The 10,811-nt window shown below is 42.5% G+C and overlaps 1 protein-coding gene across 1 annotated transcript in view; it reads right to left on the bottom strand.

Annotated features, from left to right (window-relative positions):
* Nucleotides 1–156: 156 nt before the first annotated feature.
* VPS54 (VPS54 subunit of GARP complex) overlaps nucleotides 157–10,811 on the bottom strand; it is a 51,204-nt gene continuing 40,549 nt past the window's right edge. The window contains exons 19-24 of the mRNA XM_082049062.1: nucleotides 9,941–10,028; nucleotides 8,280–8,401; nucleotides 8,088–8,168; nucleotides 4,392–4,499; nucleotides 3,389–3,483; nucleotides 157–1,430 (exon numbers count right to left, since the gene is read on the bottom strand). Coding sequence (XP_081905188.1) covers nucleotides 1,325–1,430; nucleotides 3,389–3,483; nucleotides 4,392–4,499; nucleotides 8,088–8,168; nucleotides 8,280–8,401; nucleotides 9,941–10,028 — 600 coding nt within the window. The 3' untranslated portion in view covers nucleotides 157–1,324. The remainder of the gene's footprint in view (nucleotides 1,431–3,388; nucleotides 3,484–4,391; nucleotides 4,500–8,087; nucleotides 8,169–8,279; nucleotides 8,402–9,940; nucleotides 10,029–10,811) is intronic.

The following is a 10,811-nucleotide window of genomic DNA, read 5'->3' as shown; positions in this document are numbered from 1 at the left end:
GTCATTTCTAAATTTGTACAGGAACCGAAATCCCTATCCTGATCACTATTGATTTCTTTATGTTTCTCTTGTATTTACATGCAGACAACTTTATTTTATAAGCTTAGTATAACACTGGTATGTATCATTAAAGAAGTTGGTCTTTAAAAACAACTGTGATTTTATAGCTTTATTTTGACTGACAATTAATGACATCTGTTATGCTAACAGATAAGCATGCCTGTCTGAAGAAACCATAGGCGCGCACACACACTGTAGTAGACCATTCCATCGTACATAATTGGCACAGGGTTAGGCACTCAGACTATGGTTAGGTAAAGAGGTGTGAGGTGAAATACACAGGCACTTTTCCTTAGTACTGGCAGCATCCAGTCTTAAAAGGCAGTATTAAAAAACCTCTTCAATAAATTAATTTCAGTTGCACCTTCCTTAATGGTGTAACCTTTTATAAGCAGCCTAAAAACTTTATTTTCCTGCCCTGTTTATTGTGTCCTCTGTCTTTATACGCACCGCTTTTGTGTCTTTAGAACTCCGGAGCAATTGGCAAAGTCCTGAACTGCTCCCTGTCCTGACCCTGCTGCCAGTGGCGATGCCCCATCCTGCAGGAAACCATCCCCACACCAGCCTTGTTGTTACCTTTGAATTCCACCAGAAGCCCACTGTTAAAATGATCATTTCACAACTCTGTCCTGTAGGTAATGGCTTCAGGGAGCTGACAATTTGTTAGAAAAATCATCTCTTCAGATGGCAGTTTAGAGCCCAGCTGTGAGAAATCCCCTCAAGCAGGACTGCTCCCTAACAAATCTGAATCCTATATGCCAGCAATCAAAAGACATTTATTTATATAAAGTTCTGTAAAAAAATAAATTTTAGAACAGCATAGTTTCATAGAGAAAAACATTTTCTACAGAGTTCCAACTGCAAGATTTTTTATGTTGTACCATCATTAAATAAGGTAGGACACCATGTGAATTTCATTGCACTAGAAGAAATGCAAAGCATCTTTTTAATATAAAGATATACAGAGCATTCTAGACAACTACAGCTGTGTTACAGCTATGTGTTCTTTTGGATTTGGTCCAAAGAAACCTGAGTCTGTTTCCAGAGAGAATGAAAAAACATTGCACAGACAGCTGATCACTTGTTTCTTGCTGAAGGACACTGAAAAGATCACTCCCTGCAGCTCACTCTGAGTCTAGTTTCCCCAACTATCAATAGTGCCCTTTCTTGGGCTCCGGTCTTAAGTATTCACCTCACAGGCATCGCGCTGCTTAGAAGAAAGTCGGTCTGTTGTCAGAGCCAAGTGACTGCTCGCGGTGGATTATCACCTCTTCTGCTCCCAAATTTCAGCCATGTTTAGGTCTAAGTTGTTAAGGCCTTTCAGAGCTTGAAGGTTTCCAGTGTAAAAAGCTACATCTGAAGTAACCAGTCTGCAGTGAAACATAAAAACAAGATCAGCATCTGAACCTACTGCATCCATCTGGAGTAATCAGAAAAGCAGCCAGGGTTTGTCTATGACTTGGGCACACAATTACAACAATAAATGTTGTAATACTAAGCCTGGATTAGATATTTTAAGTATCAGCTCAAAACTCAATGCTACAAAGGTGGTTTATTTTACAGGTACATACCATGGTTACTGCTAGGTGTAAAACTAGTTATAGGGAAAGGAGATCAAACAACAAGTTCAGAAAAGTCATAAGGAATTAGGCATCTAAAACTCCTGTTCTCTTGCTGTAATCCCAGGATTCTCTAGACGTGAATTTAGAATATTTAATTATTGCAACATTAATTTCTGTATTCTAGAAGGTTAACAGCAAAACAGTTATATTGTTTGTAACACTTTATACAGTTAAAATCCCTCATACATCGTTGAAATGTATCTAAGGATGACAGAAACATGATCATGATATTTCTAGTTAGAAAGCAGCAAGATGTAGGAGTAATTTTCATAGGAGTATTTTCATAGTTTAAAAAAAAAATTAACCAGGATTCACAGGCCTGGTTTTTTACTGTTATTACAGAAACAAGCAGTCTAAAATAGGATGAAGATCAGGAAAGCAGGTTTAAAACTAGGTCAATGAAGACTGCTGGAACATCAGCAAGTGAAATCCAGCATTTGATGTTTCCCTTTTCAAAAGGCCCTGACGACACACTGTGGGAAAGCTGCGTTCTGAATTAAGTAACTGCTGCCATGAAGGAAACAAGACTTGGGCATCACTGTTTCCAGTGGCTGCTGAAACACTCCTGACAGCCAGGATGACTGTGCCGGGAAACGCACCACCAGCACATCACATCAACCCTCCTCTGAAAAAGGGGTCCATTCAGGCCATCCACCCACAACCACTGAGCAAACCCAAAGGAGCAGGAGGAAGACAGTGCAGCACGCCATTCAGGACTAGAAACCCAAGGGTGAAACGCTCCCCAGCGTGTTCTGGGTGCTGCAGCCCCACTCCAGGGAGCTTGTTGGCTTACAAATGCATTACTAAGTACCAAAGGCAAGTGCATGTTGTCTTGTAAATACACCACAAGTACAGAAAACCATTCCAGGTAAACACACAGAGGACAAGGATAAATAAGCTTAAGCATAAATTGGACAGAAACAAAACCCTTCTTCTTTCTAGCAAGATTTGAAACATTTATAAACTTCCTTCTCTGGCTTCTTCAACCTAAGACAATGCCTTCTTGCATGTGGGTAGGCTGAGTGAATTTCACCCTTACTACACTTTAAATAAATAACCCTAGGTCATTAAGAAAGATTACAAGACTCATTGTTCCAGAGGACAATCCAACTTACAACGGGATTCAGCCTGCAAGAGGCTGCAGGCTTTCCCAGGAGGTGTGGGACGTTAGGCACAGCCTCCCAGGAGAGGGACCACTGGCCTGGTTTGGTGATGGAGGGTTGGGCTGGGGCAGGAAAGGGGAAAAGCTCTGTCAGCATAATCTCTCTTTCAAGTCTAGTTCTGCTGTAAAAACAATTTCTGTATAGAAGCTGCCCATTGCACAGGAGAAATACCACTTTTTCCTATTTTTACTTTGCTAGCAGCATGAGTCATCATCCATGATTCAAAACTGCTTCATGAACCACGCAACTCTTGAGAATCAAACTGTGGCTACTGCTGTCACACAAAAAGAGAAAAAGCAATCCGCAAACTGAGGGAACCTACAGCAGGTTTCCAGTGGGACAATACCCAAATCACAATCTATTACCAGCCTCTGCATTCCTAGTTACTACGGGAAAGGCACAAGTCATGTCCTTTTACTGTACAAAAGCTCCAAATGGAACACAAAACACAGAGCATGGCTGCATCTGCAATCACAACTTCCTTGCAGAAGACAAAGTGTCCTTATTTAAATTAAGCAGTAAAAAAGAAGTGCCCAAACATACCCATTCAGAGGTCCTCCATCATTGACTACATTTAGGTGGGCCAGCTGCCTCTTCAGGTGAAGTTTGTAGCTTGCGTTAATTCGTAGAAACAACATCTAGAGGAAGCCACAGAACCAGAGTAAGGAACTACCCCCACACTTGCATCACTGCATACAGCAAGGAAATACATTGCAAACACCTTAAATCACCAATCTTCGGTTTTGGTTTTGCAATTCATGTGATTTTGCCTTCTGCCAGTCCTTCAGCCTCCTAATCTTTCTGGCCATTTACAATTTAACACACAAGACAGTATACAGCCTCACTTGTTATGTGTTGCTTAGAGGACACGTTTGGAGCATGTATTTTAATTCCCTGTTGTCTGAAGCATCTAGCAACTTGTATTAAGGCTAGAAGATAAACCCCTTTCCTGTACTATAACCACTTAAAGTATTTTCTCTAAGAGAAATAATGAAAAACAGTTTGAAAGTACCATTTAATTTAGTGCAAAAGAGAAACTACAATTTAGTGCATTCAGTGACTGTATCAGTCCTTCCTGTCCTTAGATTTACGACTTTGCAGTAGCAACAACTGCAGCAAAATACTGAAAAAGCACATCTGGTACAGTTTGGCCGCATAATGCATTTGGGGACCTCCAGAAGGCACTGAGTTCGAGCAGCATTACAGAAGAATTCCCCAAAAGGGCAGTACTTGAGCCCCAAAATGTTGCCCTTTGTGTAGAATTTCAGCACTAATTCATGAAGATTCACCTCTCTAGACACTAAAGTGCAGCTTAAAATCCTGGAATCAGCCAGTTCTTTTTGTGTGTCTCATCGTTCTCCCTGCACGTCCAAACACCTCCCTCAGTTCAGACTGAGCTGTCTGCATGACTGCTGCCAACCCCTTTAATGTGTGGGTTTTCAAAGACTCAGTTTTTTCCCCCCCCAAAAGCAGAAGTCTCTCTCGTTACTGAGTTCATGTGCATTTGCAAGGGAGGTGTTACATGAATCTCAAAAATAACATTCACCTGAGTTTGCTCCTCAGGAAGGAGATCATATATAGCCTCATGCATCTTTGCCATTTGCTTGCAGATATTCCTGAAGCATGCTGAAGGAACAGGAGCCTTCACTTCATACTGCAAATGAAAACACAAACAGTTAGTCCTTTCTGCCACCTTCAATCCGTTTATAGAGAAGAATTTCCAACAGCCATCTGAAGCCCTTGATTGCTAATGACATCACAAATCATTCAGCATATCACAAATCAAAACGCCCACTGGGCATGATCTGTCTCAGCCAAGCACGAGCACAAAACAATCTTTTAGCAGTTCTTGCTTCATAAGCAAACAGTAACTTTCAAACCAGTATGAAATCTAAGGATTACCCAACTTCATCTACTCATCTTTGTTAGTTTGAATTGTTTCTCTTTGCTCATTATCTTTTGTTGGTTTCCATTACCCTACGAATTACAGATGCAGAGAGAATAACCACTGTGCCAGCTACACAGAGGCACACACGCTATGTGACCTGCTAGCTGCCCTCTCCTTCAGATTTCTGTGAGTCAGTGACAGACAAGCAATGATGAATACACCCCTAAGTACTTAATGAGAGAAGAATACTTCTCTAAGATCACATATATCCAAATTTCTGAAGCAGGCAGGAAAGGAAAGCATAAAGAAACGGAAACTTCTGAAAACTCAATATTGGCCACATAAAACTGCCGAAAACCCCACAAAAATGGGGCAGAAATACCTTGGAATCAAAGTAGGAAACATCGTTTCTTGGATCTCAGTCACCAGGAGAAAAAAGACACTGGAAACCACCAGATGGTAAGAGATTTGCTACAAAGGGAACAAAATCCTTACATCCCCATCCTGGATAGGGAAGATCAGAATGTGATTTCAGAAGTGCTTTGATAAACTGTCCCAGGAACACTGAAGCCAGCTCTTCAGCTCCTGGTGGAGAGGCTGTGCTGGCACAGGCCTGGGTTAAACACTGGCAGGTCACCTTTGGTCGGCTGACACCTCCCCAAAGGGCCTTCCTTGCACAACTCAGTGGAAGAACCAAATCATTATAACTAAATTCTTTACGAACGCCTTGGAGGAGACGCTCTCACACTAGTCTGACTTGTGAAAAACAACAAAGCTTGCCTGAGTGTGAGAGAAAATAAAAAAGCGGGGGGAGTTTTGAGAAAGCATTTACAGAAAAGCCAAACCGGTGGCTACTTAAGAGGTGAAGTAGCAGACAAATAGTGCTTACTGCTTCCAGGAGCCCTGCTCCCTGCACAGCGTACAGGATTGTGCCTCGAGACATGAGAGTTGAGCAACAAATGATTTACCATTTACCAGCATGTTGTAAAGCCAAAGGGAACCGGCAAGCTGCAGTGATGGCTCTTGCATGGCTACAGGCAAATCAAACTCTTCATCGTGATGGGGGAAAAGCAACAGCACCAGAAAGAAACATGAGCTCCAGCCCTGTGAGGCACTGGCCATTTTTATCTCCAGCTAAGGTCAACAGTGTGTAATACCATGAGGGATCAGACAAAAATTTACAGCTCTTCGGAGCAAACAGTCACAAGACGGCAGGCTCCAAGAGAAGCTAAGAACCCACGCTGGATTTTTTTTCTATGAACATTTATCCCTTTTTAAAAACCTACGCCTTTTTCAGTTGTTAATTATAGCCGTGTTAAATACCCCCGGATCCTGTTTTATCTCCCTGCCAAAGTTCACAGACAGATGCTGGGAACTGTCCATGCTGCTGTGAAGCGCCCGCTGAGCGCAGGTCTCACTGCGGGATGGCAGCTCCTGTCCCTGTCCCCTGCGGGAAATGCAAGATTAACTTGCCAATGTTACCCAAGAGCCAGGTCAATGTCCCTTCCACTGGACCAAATGGTTTGTCTCCTACAAAGCATGATTCTAGACTGCGCAGTATTTGTTTTTAAAGCATTCTGGACATGTGCCACTACAAAACTTGCTTGCTTACTCATTCAGATTTATACACTTTAAAGCAAGTAACCACGTTATCCACAAGGCACTGAAATATTTGGACTCTCACAAAAATGTGTAACCCAAAGAACACGCTGACACGGCTGCACTGACATGCCCGTTTGCAAATTTCCTGGTTTTATGTGCTTCACAGCCTTCAATGCCAAGATTTCATTATTTCAGGAACAAGATGAGCCAAATTATGGGGTATGTTAGGAACGGAGACAAATTAACAAATAGTCTTGTCTCCTTTTCTCCTGCAGTCTGTGGGTTGCACTCATGTGAGCCAGGCACTGTCACCCAAGCCTTTAAGAGCTCTAAGGGACAGGAATATTCTCAGTTTGTAACTTGTGCCAGCTCACAAGAGGAGAACGGGCTGTAAAGATGGAAGGACAGTGAGAGATGGATACTCAGTACCTATTATCAAGAATTAGAAACTGTGCTACTGGTTTGGTGTGGGGTAACTTGTTTACTATCAATAATCTAAATTCTTGCATTTGTTTTTCATTTTCAATACATAAAGGGTAAAGTGACCATGTTACTTCAGAGAACGGGTATTTTGTGGGGCAAAAAACCCCAAATAAGTAGAACACTATTTGGATCTTTAGAAAAGGGCACAAACATGTTTTTAAAAGTGTAAATACAACAGGGGGCAGGGAATCCTAACTTAAATGCTTTGGGTATCTCCCCTCCTCCACCCCCCTTTTTGGTAACACTTCATTAGCCAAAGAAACAGATGAAAAGATAAAGCACAACATCAAATAAACAATAAAATAACAGAAATGCTGCCTGTTACAGCCACCCCACTGCAGCCCCCATCAGCCTCTCCCCACCTTCTGCTCCACCAGGGACATTCTGTGCTTCTCAAGAGCTCTGACAAGGAGGGGTTGGCCATGGCCAGTCAATCAAGTCAGTAAAGAGTTAATTATTTTCTCTCGTAAAACAGCTTCTTCCCCACCCCCCCCCTTTTTTTGAGCACATGAGATCCAAAGCAAAACACTAAGCTTTAAAAGCTCACGAACTTCACCCATGAGACCTGTGGGCCCAGGAGGTCCCATCTCAGGGCAGTCTCGGTGTATTCCACCTCAAGATTAGTCAGAGACTGGATTCAGCCCAGGACCAACCTGTTCCCCTGATGAGTGTTAAAAACAACAACAACAAAAATCATCTAAGAGCATTTCATGGGACAGCTGTAGCGTTACTATGCAGCAGGAACTGCTAAGTGCAGACCCCTAGCCCCAGCCAGGTCTGCAGCCCAACATAAGAGCTGGTCCTTCCCCTCCAAAAACTCTTCCTCCTCAGCAGTTTTTTGCTGTTTCCTCAGCTGCAGGAAATTACCACTCCCCACTTCCAAAGAGGCACCACGGGGAAGAGCAGGAAGCGGGAACTGGCTCAGCCTGGCTGCAGACAAGAGCTGTCAGCGGATAAAACTGCTAAGGGTAGGAGAGTACTTCAGTTTCCAAACACAGAGCATCTGCGCCAGCCAAAACATTCCCGATACAGCTGAAGAGGTAAACAAAGAATATTTTTTCTGGGGGTGAAGGTGAATGACACCCAGGTGGCAAATGTTAACACAAACATTCACAAGTACAGCAGAGAGCTCTGTGTTTATACAGTTTAAAGAAGTTCAAACAACTCCTGATTAGGAAAGTTTAAGATTCCATTTGAAACATCTAGACTGTATACAATGAGACCTCCAATTGCTATTTAGAGTGTATAATTATTTCCATAAATCATTACCTTTGATAATAGTTTGTCGAATAAGCTATCCATTATGGCAACGAGCTTTGCTGAAATTTCAGCTATATGGTCGTGATAATCCTGTAATGGAAGAAAGCAGGTTTTATTTACTATATAATAACATTCATATTCTTCAGAGCATAGTTGAAAAGCAGAACTTTGCGCTTAATTAGGAAATGCCAAAAGAATTACCTTCATAATGTGGTCAAAATGCCTGAGCATGCTAAACTGCTTTGGCTGCAGTCGAGCTTCAAAATGAGCCCTGATAATGGGAATGTAGTGTACAATTAGCTGTAGGCAACGTGAAGAAAGGGCTGTAAATCCAGAAGCGAGAGAGGGAGAGAAAAATAGCTTAATTATTAAAGAGGAAGAGTCATTTTGTATAGACTGTATCTCCTTTAACATAACAGATCTGACACAATATTTGTTTCTGTTGGGAAACCCCATCCATTGAAGACACCAGGCTAACACCTGGCTATTCACACCCAGCTTCTGTAAGATACGGGATAAGGGACTAATTTTACGAGAGGCTTTAAGTGTCTACTTGACATTTTGAGCTCTGAGCACACACAGACAGAGAGATCTCAAAAGACCTGACTCATCAGCTACCTAACCTCGGCAGCCACATTCTCAAGGAATCACTACTTCTGCAGAAGGTGTATGTATAATAAACACTCTGTCCTGCCAGTGCTGAGCTGCCCAGAGCCAGCTCCTGGCAGGATTCTGAGATCTGAGCTTCTCCCATGTCCATCAGGTCCTGAGATGACAGCAGGACACATGCTGGTCACCACACTGGCCAATGTGGTGTATGCTTCTGAAGCAAAGACCTGGCCCAGCTCACTTGTGTCTGCTCCTGTGGCCCTTGGTGGGGAAGCCTCTCAACTCATCTGCCTCAAGTTATTCCCTTTTAAAAAGGGAAACGCAGACTGGTCATCAGGATGCGCTGACACATGAGAACTGCAAGGTCAAACTCCTGCTCAACCTGTCACCACAGGCTCCTAATTTCAGGAGACTGTTTAAAACTAGGGGTCTCGAGTAGCATGTTAGACTTTCCTGTAGCACGGAACTGGGCACCTAGCTCTCCCCAGCTTTTCAGAGCAGCTGAAGCAGTCCGGGCAGGTAACTTGGGGGCTGGCAATTCAGCTAAACAGCTGTACACTGGAAATTAGGAACTCTAAAGCCTAAATCATAGTTTGGATTCAGCACAGAGACACAGAGCCCTAAGTTACCTGACTGCGCCAGGACATTCGGCCACATAGAGACTAATCTTTGACTCGGAGCCACCCACAGGAATAATTTCGCGCATTACTGACACGCGGTTATAACCCGCAGAAGCTGTGTGTGGACACGGCATTGCAGAATACAGCACCACAGGGCAGACAGGACAGCACAGCTCAGCAAAATGCACAGGGAGACGGGGTCTGGCTGCATTCCTCTACTTACGTACCTCCCATCTCAAGATCTGAACACTAAGCAGCTCCCAAGCATGCCAGCATCACCACTTAAAAAGTAACTGTACCTTCCCACAATCAAAAGATTTTTGTGGAAAACTTCCTAGTCTGCATATTTGTTCTGATGTTTCCTTCAAGTGACACAGTCAAGCTTTACGTTTAAAGTGATCCAGTAGACAGCAAAGGAATGTGATGGATTTCAGTGTGCCCCTTAATCAGACAATTCACTGGCTTTTATATGTTTTAACCCCTAACCAGCAAGATCTTATCACCCTCTGTGTTCCATGCATGGCACCGCAACACAAACATAGCTTATATATGTTTAGGTGTTGTTTTTGTTTCTTTTTCTTTTTTTTTTTTTTTTTGGATAAGCTTTGACATTTTAAATATAGAAATGCATACCTAGGTTTTTTGTAGTGATTGTTTTCAAACCAACAACTTGTAATGCACCAGCTCCAAGCACTAGTTGGCAACTTCTAGAGTTGAAATACTGTAAGAAAAAGATAGTGGAAATTTATGCTGACTCTTTAACAACTACACATAACCACAGTTTAGAAATACCATCAACAGAATTCCACAAGATTAAGCAGATAATTACAAAATAAAAGAAGGCCAGTACCAGGGTTTCCACATGCTCCTTGCTACAGAGGAGTCCAGGACTCCTAACTAATAAGACAAAAGGAACTTTTTCCCCACTTGCAGTAGTCACTGGCCCATACTATTTTTTTGACCCAGTTTATGCCAAAGCACTCAAGGCAGTGTTTCAGCACAGGGAAGCAGAGATATTGTTGTTAAAAACACAGGGGCTCAGTGATTTCAATTCAGGGACTTATTTCTGCTTCTCTATGAGACCTTTGGGTGAGGCCTCTCTCAGTGTAAAAGTAGACTTGCTATGTTCAGCCTTACTTTGAAAGTTGTACACAAGAATGGCTTTATACTAGAAATACATAAAAGGTACTTCACAAACCAGAGCCTTGGGTGGAGTGAAGGGTAAGGATCTCACTAGTGCTGCTGAGTAGACAAGTGCAATATGAGGATGGAAATTATCAAAAGAATAAGTTTCTGCTCTGGCTTTAGACCTTCCCCACCGCTGATGTTGAAGAAAACTTGAAAGCACTAAAACTCTCTGCTGCTGAAGTGGCTGAATCTGTGTTTGTAACACTATAAAATACTGACATTAAGAAATGGCACACAGATGATGATAAGCCATGTTAAAAACCAATTCTGTAAGAATTCCAGGTATAGTGGATGACTCATGACAATCTTCCTAGCT

The sequence above is a fragment of the Streptopelia decaocto genome (genome assembly GCF_964273445.1).
Source record: "Streptopelia decaocto genome assembly, chromosome: 3".
NCBI classification, from domain to species: Eukaryota; Metazoa; Chordata; class Aves; order Columbiformes; family Columbidae; genus Streptopelia; species Streptopelia decaocto.
The sequence above is the reverse complement of the archived record's forward strand: the minus strand, read 5'-3'. Positions and strand labels throughout refer to the sequence as shown.